Below are 19,820 nucleotides of genomic sequence, written 5' to 3' on the forward strand. Positions count from 1 at the left end.
GAACTGAACGTAAAATACATGTTATAAGTAAACTCAAATGGCAATGTTTTGGCTCAGCCAGGAAGAATTAGCGTTTGTTTCAGCTTTATGTCCCTCAGCTGTTGTCCAGCCGATACCCTGGTTGACAGGGCTGTTCTTGAAGGTCTACCCAGTGTAGAAGCTGGCTGTGTTTGCAGGACTATATTCAAGGGTGGGGTGTGTTGCCTGGGAGGGCCCTGGAGCAGGTTCTACCAGATGCCCGTCATTGTCCTTTCATCCCGCTGTAAGCAAAAGTAGCCCAGGGCAGAGCGCCTACGGGTGGCACGGGGAGCCTGGGGGAGACCCAGAGAGGGCTGGGAGCTGCTCTCAGAGTGGCCCATTGGGTAAGAACTGGAGGGCTCAGGTCGCAGGTGAGTGTGGAGGCAGAGCTAGACACACCATGGGGAACGGTGTGGGCAAGGTTCCTGCGTGGGCACCAAGTTCCATGTGGGGCCAGCCACCAAAGGAGGTGCTTGTGATGAACTCGGGGTGCATTGAACTAAAGCCAGAGGAATTTCTCCTGGGTGACTTCCCTGGGTGGATTTCAGTACCCATCTCATCTCTCATTTGAGGAGTTTTATTTTGGCTTTGTGTCAGATGTCAGATGTGTTTTTATAAGTTCCTTATGTACAGGGAAAGAAAAAAAAAATAAAAGTAGGTCAAAATACATTATAACTGAAGTCTTGCGGATGTAGGGCAGGCTTCCTCTGCTCAAGCTCGTTTGGTAATTCTGCCATGGTGTTACAATTGTATAAATTATTGAGAGAATTCCCCTTTTCTCCCCAGCCCTATGAAGATATAACATTGCAGAGCTGGTCAGGGCTTTTTGGTCGCAGGTGCTGAATGAAGATGCTGAGATGCAATAAGCCAGCCCCTGCTCTTGGTGGGGTGCTAAAGAGCAGGAAGGCTGTGGGGGCAGAAGCTGAGCGTGCAAATTGCACACTCACTTGCTAAAGAGCTGGCCATGGGGTGCACTATGGGAACACGCACCCACCCTTCCCCTGAATATGTTCCCATATAACATAGCATGCATGAGAACAAATCCTTTTCACCTTTTTTTTTGTTTTTTTGTTTTTTTGTTTTTTTGGTTTTTTTTGCTGCAGGGAAAAGCCAGGGCACCATTGCTGATTTAACTCTGCCTTTATTCTTTGGACTCTTAAGTATTTCAGCCATGACTTTAAAAAATTTTGCCTCCCTCCTTAGATTCTTCCAAACTTGTTAACACACATGTACATTTTTGTATTAATGATGAGTCATTGTAAATCACTGTTGCAGAGATTAAATGAAATGCTGAAGGGCAGGCTGGGTGCAGATCAGTCATAAATTATTGGCAGCAACACAGCATGTGGGAATACATGAAATGTGCATGAAAAACATAAACTCATGTCTGGTAGCATGGTCGTTAGCCCAGACTGGGAATGCTGGATTTTCTGGATGGAATTATAAGTTTGCCACAGAGAAGCCAGTGAAGAGAGCATTTGTTTTCCGCAGATTGAAAGCATTTGAACAATTTTTTTTTTGTCATATTTTGAATGCCTTTGCAGTATGGGCTCGTTGCATACTTTGGTTCTGGGCTGTAACGAAAAAATGGTGCTTTTCACATAGGGGCTGCCCGGTGCTCACACTCAAGGGCTGATGCACACAACTCCCATTGATGGTGGGGAGTGCAGGAATGGGGTGATGATGTGAGACATGCCGTAAAACGTACCGGAGTAGGGCACGTCTTTGAAACATCACTTAACTTCACCTGTTTTCTTGTGTGCTCTTTCTTTCTCTTAAACTGTGGAATAATCCATGTGGAGGATTTTCAGGTAGGAAAGCAGCCTCAGTGAGACGTCCTGCTCCTCGACTTGTTGGACACTTAACCCTGAGTAGTGTGGGCTTGCAAGCACAGCAGTGGGAGTGGGAAGGGGCACCGGTGTGGGCTGACAGCCTTGCACAAAGGGACGTGGCAGGGATCTGGTGAGGGTCAGGTTAATAAGGTGCTTTTCCCCTGTGATAAAAACCACTGTGTGGGGATTGAAATATCCAGGAGGTGTGATACAATCATTTATTGCCTCAGCTGAGAACCAGCCAGGCTAATATTGAACAATCCATACAGCTTCCTTGTTTGTTGCATCCCAGCTGAACCTCCTCTTGTTAAGCACTAATGGCAAATAATTACTCCAAGCAGAGAGGGCAATTCTCATCAAGGGCTGTGTTAGGTGTTTAGGGGTTGTTTATGCTTTGTGAAGGTCTAGGTACGTACAGATAAATTATATTAGTATATACATAAATACAAATGTGTACATAAAAATATTTGATAGATAATATAATAACGAGCCTGCGTATCTCTCTGTATTTGCATGCCTTTTTATGACTCTCTACACAGACGTGCATACAGCTGCATTAAAATGATTTTATATATATGAAATGTATGTAGATGTGTGTGCTCAATATGTGCATATACATATAGACAAATATATGGAATTTGCAAATCTGTAAAGCTCTGAAGTGAGGGAACACAAGCCTTTCACTAGGTGCTTCCACTCTGCTTTTTCCAAAATCCCCTTTGTGCTATCTAGGGCACAGACCAGACAATGACGGAGGAGCTAGTCAATATTTTATCTTACCCTCATTCTTCAGCTCTTCATTTGCTGAGCTGTATTCAAAGCGTGCCTGAAGATGGAATTGATAATTGCTGATGGGCTTTTCTCATGGTGCTTCCCACTGCAGTACCCGGGTACTCCGCTGACCTGTATGTGTGTGCTCCAGGTCTGTGGGAGTGCAGGAGTTTACAGTTCCCTGCTGAAGAAGAAGGGTGGCATTGTCTGGGTGTGCAGGTGAGGAAGTGAGCCTCAGGGAGGTTCAGCTCCAGCACATCCACTTATTTTGGGAGGGTTAGGGACGGAGATGATTCAAGGTGATGGCATGTTGTCTGCATTCAAGGCCCAACAACCGCTGAGTTCATGGAAACTCCAAGTTTTTAGTGCCTTGGCGCCCTGCATGTCCAAGCTCCAGCACAGGGCACGGAAGAGAGCTGCAATAGCCTGTAACTGCTGCTGAAAAGTGAGGTTGCAATGATTTACTCGGCAGCTCCCAAACAATCCAAGGCAGCAGCAGATCGGAGAGTCCTGTTCTCCGCTGCAGCATTCCACTGCTCCAGCCAGGACTGCTCTTATTTTCTTGCCATTCACTGCCTTATTTGTTCAATTTTGACCATGTTTGGTTCCCGTAGAGATCAATTTTTTCTACATGTTAGTGATTTGTTCTCATAACAGATCCATCGTGGTGGTGATTGAGGCTTTGCAAGCTGGTGACCAGACTGCTTGCTAGGGTGCAAGCAGCTCTAGCAATACAGTTTCCTACCTCTTGAGTTCTTGATTTTATGACTTTGGCTTCTTTAAATGTCATTTTTGTGTGTAATTTCCGAGGCTAGCACAAAAAACCCAAAACCAACAAACCAACCGAACACACTGGAAAAATTGATCAAATAATGTAAATTTCCCTAATCTCATTCTTGGAGACAACTGAAGTTATTTTTGCTGAAACTTTATATGGGAAAGAAAATAATAATAAAATAATAATAATAATAATATCTAACGCTGATGGAGGGAGATGCAGATGGGGCAGATGCAAATAGGGGGGATACAGCCTGCATGCTTTGAGGCCGGGCATTTAGCAATGACATCAGCTTTTGCTCAGCTCCTTCTCTGAGGGCGAAACTCACCCCGAGCGAAAGGCCAGCACATGACCAGCGCACCACTTTAGTCCCACTTAAGCACTATTTTTAGGGTGTAAGAGGGGGAGGAGGCCTGCAGGAGGGCACAGCTAAAGCAGGTGCTGGTCCTGGACGCTGGGTGGATTTCCAAGCCCGGTGCCGACCCAATCTCGGAACACAACAGGCAGGCATGGAGCTTTCTTTGCAGCCCTGCAGAACGCCTTGCGCTCAGGGGTTTTGGTTAAAGGAGGGTGAAATGCACACTTGTGTTCAGATTTATCTATCACTGCTTTTGTTGCAGTAAACAGATTAAAGGAGAAAAGGTCAAGATGCAATTTGAATCTGTGTAATAACATAACAAATACTTTTCTCAGTAATCAGATACAGTAACTGCAAGTACTTATTTACTTGTAAATGTTGAAACATTCACAAATTAGCCTCTCAGCTTCAGCAGTGCAAACTTAATCAGAGACCTCGGATTTTGGAAACCATTCTGCTTTTCTCCTTTCTGTAATTTGAGGATATGTTTACAGATGTCATTTAAGCACCGTTTCTTTACTGGGAATACACATAAAAGCCAGAGAGATGGAAGTAAGAGAGGATCTGTGTTTCAGGTTTGAAGAACACACAATGTTTGTTATTCCAAAGCAAAACAAGACGGTGGGTGTTTGCCACGTGAAAGTCACCACCCTCCCCACTCTCATCCCTCCCCCCCCCAGGAAACACTTTGCAAGCCCAAGAAAAACATTAGAGAAGGATCTTGCTGGGTGAATTGTTGCACCACTTGAGCAATTCGGAATATGTGTGGTAAATTAGCTGTTCTAAGCGTACCATGTGCTGGGCTTTTACAGCAGATTTTTACATTTATGTTTTCACTAAGTCTTAGCTAATTGTTACGCCTTTCACCTTGAATGCCAGTTGTAGTAATAATATTACATCTGTAGTCTGTTTCTCTGTTCTTAAATTACAGCAATCACTAGGTAAAATACTGTACAGTTACTCATAAGAAAATATTGAAATCAGAGGAAAAATGTTTAGCTTGCATATTGCCTTAGACAGCCCTGGAGAGCTGCCAGCCAAGCAAGGTATTATTAGAAAAGCCAAGCAAATAGCTTGCAGGGGGAAGAGCTGTGAATCCAGAGCCATCGGGTGCTGTCACGTCACCAGGTTTAGATGCATGCTGGGTTTGTCAGTGTGTTTCAGCTTGATGAAGCCATGTAAAAATGCATTGCGGTGCTATGAGCATGCGGAGTGTTGTTCCAGTGAGCAGGTTTAGGGAGTCTGGGCATAAAGGAGTGTTTCCTTGTGAAGGACAGGTGCTTAGAGTGGGGAGATAAAAAGGAGTTTTGGATGAAGTGCTGCCCTTCTCCTCCAGGACCTCAGCCCTCAGGCTGCTTGCTCAGACCATCCTTCAGCCCAAAGGGGGCTTGAGCTGCCCCAAAACCCACTGCTATGCTGTCCGGGGCAATGGGAAGGTTCATCCCTTGAGCATCCTTTGCCATCCCTAGAGCCAGGCTGGGCAGAACCAGGCAAGGAAATGCTGCAGAATAATTTTGCACAAGCTAACGAAGTAATTAATAACAACCAAACCATTCCACAACTACAATAAATGGTGTTGAAAATATTTGCAAGTGCACGACAGCGCAGAAGATTTCTTTTTTGAGTGAGAGAAAGGTCAGTTCCCATGGCAGAATGTTGTGTGCTGCAGATACAATTGAGCTGCTGCCGTGTGACCGAAGGCACCTGGTGCTTTAGGAGTTAACGTGCAGCAAAATTCATTTTTTCCCTTGGGCTTTCCATCCTCTTCCGTGGTGATTTTGTACCTGACAAACTTTTTAGTCAGCGCATTAATATTCTGTAACAAATGTGCTGTCAGGTGTCACAGAGATAAGATTAAAAGGCACTGTGCAAACATACTCCGGTTGCTCTTTTCTCTGCTCCTGCACTGGCTGTGCAGGGCAGGATCAGGGTAGGGATCAGAAGTCTTTGTTTGCTGTTTTTTAAAAGGCTGAGATTCAGGTGTGCACTCCTTGGGAATGGGAGCTGGGCTTGGAAGAGCAGCCAGGATGCTGGTTTGTGGTGGAAGCACCACGCTGCAATCCAATGGCTCTGGCTGACTGCTGAGAATGGGAGTCGGGACTCAGCTCCTCTTAGGTAGCTTCATCAGAAAATGCAGCCTCAATATCTGAAAAATAGAAAGAGAGAGATAGAGAGAAGAAGAGAGCAATGGATTGCCATTTCTTTGCAAGTCAGGTTTTGGTCTGTTCTTGTCAAATCTACCTGAAGTGTTTTTAAGGATAGTTTGCCTTTCTGGTATGTTGTGCTTGCACAGACCTGATCTCCACCTATTTTGTGTCAACAGTGACTGAGGCTGGCGTGCAGCATTAAGCACTGTGCACGCTGGGAAAGTGCCCTCAGAGACCCCCTCTCTCACTTACATCATGGGCTAGCTTCGGGCTGCACCTGCTTGAAGCAAACTGTGCTTCTGAGTGGTTGAAAAGTCAGCCTGAAATATTAAAAATGGGGCAAATGTTGCCTCCTTGTTGGATAAAACAATTTTCCCTGCTCAAAAATGAAATGCAGCCAGAGGTGCAGGCAGGGGAAGCCCTCAAATGATGCCGTGTGATGGAGGTATGGCTGGTTCTAGTGGCATTAAGGCTAACGAGGCTTCTGTGTGTTCTTGTCCTTTTTCAAAGAAAAGAAAAGAAAGAGCAGCAGATACTGTGGAAGGAATACATGCCTTCCACAGACTTCAATGAAATCTAGGTCATGTAACAGTTTCATTTGTTTTTTTTCTGGCCAGGCACTGTAGTCTTTGTGGCTTTTTTGGCTAACGATAAAATGAGGTATCATTTGCTCCTTTTCAGCTCAAGCTTATCCCAGAGGTGTGCAGCTCCTCACTGGTTTATAAGCATAGTTTGTACTCCTTAGTTCATCCCATCTGGGGGCTGAGCTTTACATGTCCTGTGGCCTTAAAAATTCCTTTTGTCTTTGACATTCCTCTGACCTCCCCGTGCGTGTTTTGTTTTCATTGCTTTTTGTGGATGTCTTTTCTCCTTCCCCAAATAAAATACCATCAGGAGTAGGATTATAGGCAAAATGAATTACTTCACTTAATGGGAAATCATATTTAGGTAAAGCAGATCACAAAGTAGGTGATTAGTAGCAGTTGGACAACAGTTTTAATGTAGGATGTCTTGGGGGAAATTCATCCAGAAGCGTGTGGTTGTTTTTCCGGTTGGCTGTGATTCGGAGTTGTGCCCTTTGTGGTTTCAGCCAAAAAAAAAATCATTTCAAATGAGTTTCCCAGGTGCCCACATCACACAGAACACACCAACATGTGCGTGTTTGTTGTCTCAGCCATGGTAGGGAGGGCCCGACCGCAGGAATTAAGAGCTTCCCCCGTCCACCTCGAGCTGCTGCCTCAAGGTATAGACCAGAGCATACCAAAGCCGATCTCATGTGCGAGTTGCAGGTCCCACAGATAGGTTATTTAGATCCTCAACTCTTTGGTGAGCTGCTTATTGGTGACCTTTGGTTGGCTTTACCTTGCTCTGCAGGCTGGAAGGAGCTGGTAATGGGATGCTCATTGTGGCTGGAGGACCACAAATAGCTTCCAGCTCCGGTGCCATACGCAGTGTGGGTAGGGATGAGTGGGGAAAAAAGCTGGCTTTACACTGCTCCAAGTGTGATGCATGGGAACTGGAGAGCTCAACAGAGGTACCCCTGTGTTTAGAACATAGAATTGCAGAATCATAGAATGTCTTAGGTTAGCAGATCATATGGTTCCAACTTCCTGGTTGTGGGCAGGGCCAACTTCCCCTAGATCTTGCTCTGAGACTCTTGAGAGCCTCCAGCGAGGGGGCATCCACAGCTTCTCTAGCCACTCTGTTCCAGTGACTCACCGGCCTCATGGTGAAGAATTCCTTCCTAATATCTCATTTATATCTTCCCTCTTTTAGTTTAAAACCATTACCCATTTTCCTGTCACTACACATTCTGATAGTGTCCCTCCCCAGCTTTCCTCTAGGCTCACTTTAGACACTGGAAGCCTTCTCAAGGTTGAACAAGCCCAGCTTCCTCAGGGCCTCTTCACAGGAGAGGTGCTCCAGTCCTCCGATCATCTTTGTGGCCCATGTGTATGGCAGGAGGAAGCCCAGAGATCACCACAGTGGCCTAAATAAAAGATGCTGCTGAATCAACAGAGGAAAATTCCACAACGGAGAAGGGACTGCGGATCTGCCTGTGCACCATTGGCTCCTATGCAGAGCGAGTGTTTTTGGGGTGGGAGAGATTTTGGCTGGCAGCATGTTGCAGATCCAGCACTGTGTTGAATCAGCGTGAGTTAGAGCAGCCTTAACACTGCTCTGCTGGATGAATCCTTGCCATATTCCTTAAAGGCTAATTGTGGCACACAGAGATCAACAGAGTACAGCTGCACTGGGATTTGGGAGTAGGGAAGAGACAGGAGGTCAGCCCTGCTGGCACTTTGCCATTTAAAGATTTCCCCTTACATCATCTGGCTGCTGAGGGCGAGTTTACATCTGCTCTGCACCACAAGGGAATTGCGGTGTCAGGGAAGGAGCTTGCCGTGGGCCCCCCCAGCACAACCAACCCTGCATCTGCTGGGCTCTGGGGCACCGTGGGGAGCAGCCCAGGAGCTTTACCTGGCCCATCCTCAGTGGGATTCCACTTGAGCAGGACTTTGGCTGAGGGCAGAACAGAGGCGGTGTGACAGGGAGCTGTGGGCTTGACGGGGGGTCGAGCATGGGACATGGCCACAGGTACAGCTAGTTGAATGTAGGGCATGGCTGGCTCTGCATAGCGAGTGCCTACCTGATCCCAGCTCCTTGCTTTCTATTTTTGCGCTTGATGTGCTCTGTACATTAGCAGGGTTGGCTTGCAAGAGATTCAATAGCACTCTCCTGCTTTCAAGCAACTTTTCTGAATGCACAACGTGAATGCATCGGTGGGGTCACATAGTAATGCTTGAAGTCAGAAGCTATTTTTAAAACTAAATTGCAGAACCACACGTGGCTTTCATTAGTGCTTTACATCAAATTTGTCAGCTAATTAGTGGTTTTTCATCACTCGTTTTGCATAGTATTTTATTTGTCCGCTCTTCAGAGTTGTCCCATGACACCCACGGCCCTGTATACAGTCACTGGGGCTGAGGCTGCCAGCCCCAAGGGAGGAAGAGGAGAGCCCTCAGGGCTCTTCCCATGTTCCCAGTGGATGGACATACTGGAGCCTACCCCAGCATTGGGTATCCAGAGTGGGTGCTGAGCAGCCCGCGAGCCTTTTTCCCTTCCTAATCCCATTTAGTGTTGCGGGTGATGCATTGCAGTCCTGAACTGTCTTCCTTTCAGAGGAGGAGGAGAAACCAAGAGAAGCTGCCAAGCATGACTTCATAAAGTCTGACTTTAAACTGAACCCAATTTCTTGAGTGTCTTGGATTTTCTTATATATATGTGTGTATATATATATATATATATATATACATATATATATATACACTTTTTTAAAACAAATAAAGGGAGTAGGGAGAGCATGGGTTGCTAATGACTGGTAGTTACGAGTCATTAAGCTCACTAACTGACTTCAGGATCAGAACTTTCTAATAATGTCTGTAAGCACCCTTTTCACATTTATTCCTCATTTTAGGAATGGGGAGATGTGATTACCATTCAAAAGTCAGCGGTTATTTGTTTAGCTCATAATTACAGGGGAGATTTTTGTTTCTAAGGCTGCTTTTAAAGTACTTGACATTATTCTGAAATAATTTATGGATTTTGTTATTTTCTTTCTTTATTTTTTTTTTCCTTGTTCATTCTTTGCAAAAGCTCTGGAAAACGAATGCCCAAAAAGAATGTTAAAATAAGGAATAAAATGGTTGCTCAAGTGTAACAATCCCAGTTTATTGCACACTTTCCATTTAAATTGTTTTTATTAGAGATAAACCTGTTAAGCATTGAGGAATTAAGAGCTGAATAGAGAAAGTTGTTCTGTTGGGGTATAAATGAAGGATGCCCATATGTGAAAAAGACTGCCTGGTTTCACAAGTGAAGTATTGGCCCGTTTGAAGGGCTCTGGCTACTTTGGCATATGTTATAAAAATGATGATTTGTTTGTTGTCAGGAGGGGTATCACTTCTTTTTCAAAGGGTCAAGAGACATTTTAGCTGTGGTGTTTGTAGATGTTACTCTCCTTAAGTGCCATTTGCCAGGGGGAGCTCAGAGCTGAGATGAGGCAGAGGGATTTGGGAGGCTTCCTGGCACTGCCATTGCACACAGACTTCTGGCTGGTAGCCCACACTTTGGTGTGGAGTTGACAGTGCCAGAAGTCAGTGCTGGAGTGGCGGCTGTCTTTGCTGGGAGGCTGGGGGAGGGAAAACCCCCAGTGTACCACTGAGTCCCCAGCAGCACCTTCAGACAGCTTTGGCTGGGTAGTCTCACTCTGGAGTTGTACATTGGAAGTCCTCACAGTCGCTCTGATAGTTCTCGAGCAAAGGTGACTTTGGAAACTATGACAGCAAAGGATGGCCTCGTTTTATTCACTCTACAGAAGTGAGACAAGGGGAGAAAGAACAGATCTGTGCGGAAAAATGTCGCTAGGGCTGTAACCTGAGCCCAGTGCTCTGTGCCTTCCCAAGGGTTTGGTGACCCTCTGAAAATCCCTGCTCTCTGGCTGCTATTATTGCTGGCAATCTCCAGCTAAAACAGCCTTTTGTCACCAGCAGCCATGTGCTGCTTGCTGGGAAGAAGCAAAATTGGTGTGTGGTGACAGGGTGGCCAAGCTGAAGGTCAGAGTGTGGTGCAGATCAGGCATCACTCCAGGCTGGTTTCTACCATGGGACAGGAATGGATCGGGGCGCAGGGCAAGGGGAAATATCCTACCAAAATGTAAAGGGCACAAAAGTGTTTCCTGCACCTTGGCTTGGGATTGGGCAGGTGCAGTGGCTTCTTTTTGCTTGTTTGTTGGGGCATAGCAGCAAGGTGCCATCCTCACAACCAGCAGGGCAAGGAAAAGTTAACTTAAAAAAAAAAAAAAAGTCTTTAGATTTCTGTGTTTGCCCAATTGTCCAACTGTTCAAACGGTTCCTCCATGCCAGATCCTTCCCCTTGCAAAGAGAAAAACACACAACCCAGAGCCAAAGAGCCAGTTGGCAGCACATGGTTTTGCTGGGAGGTGGGTGCAAGCCATGTGCTGGAGGTGTTCTGTTTATTCCAGTATGGATGCTGCTCTCTGGGGACAGAATAAGCAGAATGCACTTGTCAGAGCAAGCACAGCAATGGTATGGGGGGAAATGCACCCTCTGTGCAGCCCTTAGAACCTGAGTGGATCTTTACTCACATCAGTAATGTTACGCTGCGGTTTTGAGTTTTATGCCTAGTTGTATTTTGAGACTACTAAATGTAAATAGCTCTTAAGATGTGGATGCATACTTTAGGTCTTGATTCTTCTAGACTTGTGAAAATCAGAGTGGTTCAGGGTTTCCTATCCTTGAGATAGGTGAGTGTGAACCTATGGGAAAAGGGGCAGTGAGAGTTTTCCCATTTGCTTTTCTGTGCCACCCTTTTTTGCTGACATTACATCAGCCCAGCACTCTGGAAAGTCCATGAGTGATCAAGAGATCTCAGCCCCTCTATCAAAGAAAGCAGCAGAGAGCACGAAGCAATTGTCCCTGTGCTGCACATTTCTGCAGCCAGAGCTAGCTCTCAGCTTTGCGGAGTTCGCAAATGTGATTTATAAACGTAACGGCACTGCGTGGTGTTCTCTCAAGGCAAGGCACATTAATACTTTTAATCTGATGGCTCCTTATGAATTCCAGGTTTGGGATGCAGGAAGAAACTTGAAAGCGAATACTTTTTTTTTTTTCTTTTTTTTTTTTTTAATGCATAGTAGTTTGGAGTCTACTATAATGCAAAGTAAAGCATTCTGTTACAAAGGCAGGGAGGATGGGACAGAAGGTTAAAGGGCATCCTGGAAACAAACAGCTGGACCAGTTTATTTAAACAGATACAAGGATGGGGAGCTGACCTCAGTTTGACTTCTAGTGGGAGGAGCAAGAATGTCATTTTATTACTTTGCCCAGAAGGAAAATGTTCTTGCATCTGAATTCACCCCGAAGACATCCAAACACAGGGCTGCTTTGCACATCAGCCACTTCTATAAAATACTTAGAGGAATGCACAGGAAGAAGGGAACTATTAAGTACCTGTGTTTGAAATGCGTTTAAAGCAACCATCCCAAGTGATAATATAGAACAGACAGGTGAAAATACATTCTGCTGTAGTCACCTCAGCTGGATAATTGTGCTAAATATTGAAATGAGAGCCTCATTCTTAAGAAAAATGCTCGGAGGAGAAGGGGGAGGCTGTGATATTTGCGTGAGCATCCTTAGCACTGTGTGTCTCTTTGGTCTGGAACCTTTTGGAGCGTCAGTGCCAGCTCCTGAGGTCCTGCAATGGAAGAAAGGAGCAAGTATTGCCAGTGCCTGCAAAAAGATGTGGCTGGGGCACGGGGCTTTGTGTTGTTGTTTTACTTGGGAGAGTTGCTGTGAAAATTGCTTTCTGCAAATGCAGATTACAGATATTAAACAATTTTCTAATTGGTCATGGAGCTAAGGCAGCTAATGGGGGAAAAAAGCAGATTTTTTTAATTGCTTATTTCACATGGTGTTTGTGCTACACCTGTGCTTATAATGAGAAAGGAGAATTAGTCTAACCTTCTGCTCACATGATTCTGATTTTCATGGTTTGTACAAGATAATGATAAACTGATTTGCAACACCGTTGGCTGGAGCGAAGGGTTTCTTGGTGGAAGTGTGTCCAAAAATTGACACAATGCTGCTGCTGACAAAACATGACCTAGTTTGAGCGTAAGGTTTCCAGAACACGGAATTTGGGTTTTTGTGTCATGGAAGGTTTTGAGCCCATTTCCTCAAATCCGTCTTGATTAGCACCCAACATCTTGATTAATGTTAGCAGGCATTTGTGTGATGAGAAGCAGATAGAAGGCACCCCAAATTGCATTCCACTGCCTTTATCTTGGCCGCAGGAGAACCCTTGCTGAGCCGTAGCAAAAGGCAACGAAAACAAGCACCAAGTCTCCCTTTGTGTGCTTTAGCATCACATTTTCTAATTGTGATGTGGCCTTACCTATGCTTACCCTTCTTCTTTTTTCTTATTTCTCTCTTAAAGAACTTAAAGACTGGTTCTGAGGCTTTGCAATGCCATAAGTAAATCTCGGGGGAGATTTTTTCCAGGTGGCTTTAATGAAGCTTTCTGATGAGTAAAACCACAAAAGCAGCTCTTCTGGCACACACTGGTGGGACGGATTTCCAGCCACGCTTTGAGTTTCTGCTTTCAATGCCACCAGGACTTGTGCAGAGCAGACTGGGGCACTTGTGATCTCCCCCCTCTTTCTGTTTCTCTCCAAATAATTTTGAATATCTCTTTCCCAAATCAGCATTACAAGGTTGGGGCAAAGAGCTAAAAACCACGAGGAGTACGGTTGCAGAGGGCTGTTTGTAAAAAGGACTGCACCTTTTTTATTTCCAAAGATCTGCTTTTCATTGTTCGGAGGGAATTTTCAGTAGTCCAGTAATTACAGTTTAACAAGATGTTTGCTGTAAATGGTCAGGCCTAGCTGGAGAAAACAGGATTATAAATTCAATTACTGTAAAGCTATGACCTCGCCTTGACCCCTCAGACTTTGCATAAAGAAGGAGGGGGGGGGGGAAAAACCCACCAAGAAATGGCTATGAGGAATGCAAGGCTCTGAAGTCCCCAGCAGTGTGACTTAGTGGCGATAAAACTCCAGACGTTCCCTCATTTGATGGTGCTCTGCCATCACAGTTCATTATCTTAATAGTGGGCATTAAAAGAGAATTAGGTTTGCGAGAGGTACGGGAAGGTTTTGATAATAAAAATTGCAAAAAGAAGTCAGAGGACATGAGACAGAAATGCCACTAATTAGGAGGAGGCAGCAGATGCCCTTATGAGCATCCCTCCGTCGTCACCCACTTTTTGTGCCCTGCTCTGAATCGCCAAGAGTGTCGCTGGCATTGTTTCCTGGAAACTCCGCTAATTCCCCCATGAAAAGATGCAATGGAAGTGTCCAACTGTGGTAAGAACAGGCCAACATAAATCAGCTCCCAAACCCAAGCCTGGGCTGCCAGGGGTCAGCGAGGGCCAGGGGCCGGCTGTGGCTGAGCCCGCGCCAGCCTGACGGAGCGCGGTGTCGGGGCGAGGCTTGGGGTTGGCCCTTCCCTAACCAACTGCTTTACTCTTTCTGTTGCAGGTTTATTAATGCTAGAAGAAGAATAGTTCAGCCCATGATAGACCAGTCCAATCGAGCAGGCAAGTCCCTAGTAGTAACCGTATTCGAGTCACACAGGCTAAACCCATCCTCAAGCCATGCAGGGAGGTCCATTACCTGGTAAATAAATGAGAAATGATCGCTGGGAGTGACCGACAATTAAAATAAGACCAGCTTTGTTTAATTCAACGGCAATTGTTTTCCATGATTAAAATATCTGGGGAAAAAAACTCAGTAAAATTCAAAGAAGAAACTAGAATTACCTGCTCTATGACCAGAGCTTCCTTACACATTCGGAATTAATATTCTTCCTATTTTTGTTGCATTTGTTTTGAGTTCTGCCTCCCAGCTTTTTCTGCTCCTGTGACCACTCCCTGGTGCATGGCTTGGTGTGGAATTGCTGTAAACTTTATTACCTGTCAAAAGGGCAGAGGGGTCAGAATCGCTTGTGGGACTCAGTAAAGTTCAAAGACATTCAATGAGGTAGAGCTTTATGTGCTTTAATAACCCAAGGCAGCTTACTTCTGAAGCCAGATTTTAATGTACAGTTAAAACCAAGGCTTTAGGTACTGGGACTCGCATAGGGTCCCTTTGTCTCTCATCTCTTCTTTTTAGTATCTATTAGGATCTTGGAGTGGTTGGGTTTCCCTTTTGGGGGATTTTTTTTAATCCAAAGTTTTCACATTCTGGTCCCGCCTGGGGCTGCAGCTTGCAGCTCACTGTGGGTATTTACTTTTACCCTGAGCCTTTTTTTTTTTCTTAAACTGTTGGCCATATTTATTATTTACCATTGCTGAGCCTCTCTGCCAAGCTATCCAAATCCATCGTTGTCAAAAATGCCTTTGGGCAGTGCCTTCTCCTCCAGCACATCTGATTACTTGGCCATTAGAGGTAAATCTCTGGCAGGGACGTGCTCAGGTCCCACTCTTGTAAAAGTGCATGGACGTAATTTAACACACTGGGATTTCAGTGTGACTGTTCCAGTCGTAAAATCCAGCCCCTGCACAGGTCTTGGCATTGACGTCAGCAGCAGCAGCAGCTGGAGCCGGAGCTCATCACGTCTCAATATTTTCTGATGGCCAACTTCATTTACTTCCAAACTCGCAGGAGGAAATTAAGCCTGAAACCTGCAGGCTTGTCATCACGGCCAGCTAATTCGAACAGTAGATGTTTTTTTCCTCTTTTTTGAGCCCACGGTGGTGGTCATCCCCGTGGTTCCCTCATAGTCCACAGGTGCTGGGGTTGTGCCTTGACCCAACGCGACCATTTGGGATGCTGCTGACAAGCCCTCTTCTGTGCTCTTTCAGTAAGCCAAGGGACGCCCTACAACCCCGACGGGCAGCCAATGGGAGGCTTCGTGATGGATGGCCAGCAGCACATGGGCATCCGAGCGCCAGGTAAGGCCCGGCCCAGCTGGGTGCCCGCTTCGCCCCGCTCCGCTGCCTGCCTCGCTGCCTGTCCTCTGCCCGCGCCGCCAGGGCACCGTGCTCCTTCAGAGGGCTGCGGTTTGGAAAAGGGGCTTTCGGCACTATCTGTTGACTTTGCTCATTCCCTGGCATCTTCTTGGATTTTTCTCTCCCTCTAGGACCTATGAGTGGAATGGGCATGAATATGGGCATGGAGGGGCAGTGGCACTACATGTAACCTTCACCTAGGTACCCAATGGCAAAGCCAGGGGGAAGTAAGTACGAATGGGGTCTTTGTTCTCACTTTGTTCCAGGGATATTTTTCCTCTGTGCATTTCCCTACATTCTCCTTGCCCATAGCTTCATGCTTGTTCATTCCTCTCCATCCCGCGCCTGGTCTCCTCCGGTTTCCTTCCTTTGCCTCTGGTTTGAGCAAGCTTGCCAGCTCCCGAGCCCCGCGCGCGATGCACATTTCTGCGCGTTGCTATCGCACAGCGCTGACCACATGACAAAACAAGAAACAGCCGGGAGGTGGGGAGCGAGTCGTCATGGCAACAGACTGATTTGCAAAATGTAAGCAGTCTGCAGCAGTGCAGGGAGAGGAAAGAGCATGTCCCCAAAGTGTCATAAATCTGTCTAACCGCAGTTGATGCATGAGTTACATTTCTACACTAACCTGCAAGACACCAAAAAGCCAAACAGAGACTTCTTTTAGGTAAAATAAACAGCGGCTTCACTTAGGGCTAGTTACGTTTTGGAAGGCGATCAACGAAACTTTGATTTTTTTTCAAGTTTATTTCTCTTTGTCTGTCCATCATAATGGGATTACGTGTGGCAAAGGAAAAAGAGAGAATACAAAATAGAGGTGTGCACAGCAGGCTATGGAGCTTAGCCCAGGCTAATTGACTATATCCAAATTAAGTATGCCATCACTTGCAGTGTGACAAATGGATTTGACTTATTCAGTATACAAAAATAGAGATCATTAATGCAATCTTCAGTGGCAGACCTCGTGAAGAAAGCCTAGAAAAACTGTCCCAGATTTTTTTTTTTTTTTTTTTGGGGGGGGGGGAGGCTCTTGTCTTTTTGTAGGGGAAAATACATTATACAAATTTTTGTTTAAAAAAGAAAGAAGAAAAAAGTGAAGTAAAGCAGCTTGAAACTCTTAAGGCACCAGTACCATGCCCAAGCAGTACCCAATCCTGTTTCTCTCGCTTTGTTGCTGGAGATAAGAGCAGTTATTTGGGCATCTTTGCTGCTCTCCTGCTTATTGGAGGGGAGCACTTGAAGTTCCCAAGGCCAAGGGTGTCTGGGAGTCGTCTTCGCTGGGTGCGAGTCGGAACAAAGTTTTAACAATTAGCTGTGCAAACATTCCACCGAGCTTGGGAATGCAACAGCCTTATTACCTCAGCATGGAAATTTCTAGCTTAGTTAATTTAAATATTGTTTCTTAGTTTCTGGGTCAATTAAATTTAAATGATGTATTTTATGCTTCGTGACCAATTAAATTAATAGGTTATTACAAAAAATATTATCATCTTTTTTGATTAAAGAGCTGTGAGTACAGTATATTTTATAAGCAATTTTCATTAGTTCAAAAATGTTCCTTTAGGCTAGATTAAGCAGCTATTCATTGCTAGAGCCTTGAGACCTGATTCCAAGGTGTTCGGAGCATTCACGGTGCACTATTACTTAGAACTAAAGCCAATTGAACCTACTTAGCAATAGCGTATGCCTTTCACCCTTGATGATTATGGAGCTTATAGCTCTCCGAAACAATACACCTGTCAGTTCCCATCAGCTCCAGCAATCCAAGCAGAAGGCAGAGGCCCACGGAAAGCGGGAGGTTTTATTGTTTTAGGTCCAATTTTTCTTATTGTTCTCCCAGCCCCTGAAAGGTTGACTGAGTTGCGCGTCTGATTTTTCAGACAGAAGTGATCGTAGGGAAAGAATTAATTGATAACTGTCATTGATTTTTGTGTGTGTGTGTGTGCATGTGTTTAAAAATACAGGTTTGATTTAACATCGTCCTTAGTAATCCTATCCATTTCAGCTTCATCTGAGGCTTTTGTGCAGCTGTGTATGTGCTCGCTGTACAGTCCATCTTTGAATGGCAAAAACACTCCGGACGGATCCAAAGTAGCGGGGCTGGCGAGCTCAATAAATAAATGGCTGTTGACCAATGCTGGCCTCTTTCTCTCCGCAGGGCTGCAAAGTGTGCCAGGGGATTATGTGTCTCGGGGTAGTCCAATGGGTATGAACATGGGACAGCCAAGCTATACCCCGCCCCAGATGCCCCCCCATCCCGCTCAGCTGCGTCACGGCCCCCCCATGCATACCTACATTCCTGGACACCCTCACCACCCAGCGATGATGATGCATGGAGGACCACCCCACCCCGGAATGCCCATGTCAGCATCCAGCCCCACAATGCTTCATCCCGGCGAGCCGGCGGCGAGCGGACAAGTGATGGACATTCATGCTCAGTAGCTTAAGGGAACGAATGCGCGCTGTCCGCAGAGACGGCGGATTTCAAACATTGTCTTTCTGCAATGACTATGGAGTTCCATTCTTGGCGTCGACTTTGGACCAAGGGACGTTCCTATTCCTCACAGGGACCCTGACAAGCAGGAAAACACCGACTGAAGTCAACTTCTGGGGACATGCTAAATACCTATATAAGACATTAAGAGAACAAAGAGTGAAATATTGTAAAATGCTATTATACTGTTATCCATATTACGTTGTTTCTTATAGATTTTTTAAAAAAAAATGTGAAATTTTTCCACACTATGTGTGTTGTTTCCATAGCTCTTCACTTCCTCCAGAAGCCTCCTTACATTGAAAAGAAGCCTTACACTCATCCTGCAAATGACAGAAAGGGCTTATTTGCAGGATTTTTAGAGCATTAAAATAACTATGTCAGGCAGAAGAATCTTTCTTCTATCCTAGGATTTCAGCCATGCACACTCTCTCTCTCTCTCCTCCTCCTCTCTCTCCCCCTTTCTTCCCTTTCTCTCCCTTTCTCTCCGTCTCTCTCTCTCTCTTTCTAGCCCGGGGCGTGAATTTGCATGTCTAATTCATTTACTCACCATATTTGAATTGGCCTGAACAGATGTAAATCGGGAAGGATGGGAAAAACTGCAGTCATCAACAATGATTAATCAGCTGTTGCAGGCAGTGTCTTAAGGAGACTGGTAGGAGGAAGCATGGAAACGGAAAGGCAGTGTATCTGAAGCCTAATTGTCACATCAGAGCATCGTTGTCCCCATGCAGCAACCACCACCTTGTACATCACTTCCTGTTTTATGCAGCTCGAAACATGGACTGAAGATTTATTTTTAATATGTTGACTTTCTTTCTGGGCAAAGCATCGGTCATGTGTGCATTTTTCCATAGTCCCATCATGGAGCATTTATGTATACATTGTAAATAAATTTTGTGCAAAAAGGACTGGAAAAATGATCTGTATTATTGCAATTTTTTGTAAAAGTAGCAGTTTGGTATGAGTTGGCATGCATACAGATTTACTAAGTGGGATAAGCTAATTATACTTTTGTTGTGGTTAAACAAATGCTTGTTGATAGCCTTTTTCTATCAAGAAACCAAGGAGCTAATTATTATTAATAATAATCATTGCACACTGAGTCTTAGAGTTTCTGATTGAAACAGTTTGGATTGTATAATAACTCAAAGCCCAGTTGTAGTAGTTTGAGTGCAGTAATGAAATCTGAATCTAAAATAAAAACAAATTATTTTTTGTCATGGTGACTCCACTGCTTGCAAAATTTGTTTCCTGCCCCTTTCTGCTCTCTGTGGCAGTTCTGCCCCAGCTGGGAGCCGGGCAGCTCCAGAACCCTGCCAGCTCCAGAGGTGTGCCACCACCACTGGCAGTCAGAGTAGCTGCTTCCCGTTTGAAGCATGAATAGGCAGTGATGCACTGTGTAAGGAAGCCTTTTTTGTGGGGGGGAGCTGTCAGGACGCTGCCCGTTAGGAAATATCGTAGGGTGTTTGTTAGTTCTATGCAAAGAAATTGGTGAATAGTGTTAACAACCCCCCCTCTGCAAAGAAAAAATTACAGTTGTAAAGCACAGCTTGCATTTCTTGAGCCGCTGCTACGCTGAGCACATTAAGGGAGGAGGAAAATCAAACTTTGGAAACGTTGGCCAGGAATGGCTGTCAGTGAGGATGCCAAGTGCTGCACGGGGGGCTCCTGCGGGCCGGGGGCTGCGCGCTTCTAGGAGCCAGGCCTGCGTGCTCAGAGCTTCCACGAAATCACAGCTATCGCAGCAAGAGGAAGCCAAGAGCTTGGTGCAAGTCGGGAAATGGCACCGATGTTTGAATAAAGGCGAAGGGGATGGACACCTCCGGCC

At 45.4% G+C, this 19,820-nt stretch overlaps 1 protein-coding gene across 1 annotated transcript in view; it reads left to right on the top strand.

Annotated features, from left to right (window-relative positions):
- The window catches only part of LOC122161222 (homeobox protein Meis2-like), a 97,442-nt gene extending 78,230 nt beyond the window's left edge, over window positions 1-19,212 (top strand). The window contains exons 7-9 of the mRNA XM_042820485.1: window positions 14,024-14,082; window positions 15,349-15,438; window positions 17,654-19,212. Of these exons, the coding sequence (XP_042676419.1) occupies window positions 14,024-14,082; window positions 15,349-15,438; window positions 17,654-17,937 (433 nt within the window). The 3' untranslated portion in view covers window positions 17,938-19,212. The remainder of the gene's footprint in view (window positions 1-14,023; window positions 14,083-15,348; window positions 15,439-17,653) is intronic.
- Window positions 19,213-19,820: the final 608 nt, after the last annotated feature.

The sequence above is a fragment of the Centrocercus urophasianus genome, unplaced genomic scaffold (genome assembly GCF_019232065.1).
Source record: "Centrocercus urophasianus isolate 14NV4802_14NV808 unplaced genomic scaffold, USGS_Curo_1.0 seq_10, whole genome shotgun sequence".
NCBI classification, from domain to species: Eukaryota; Metazoa; Chordata; class Aves; order Galliformes; family Phasianidae; genus Centrocercus; species Centrocercus urophasianus.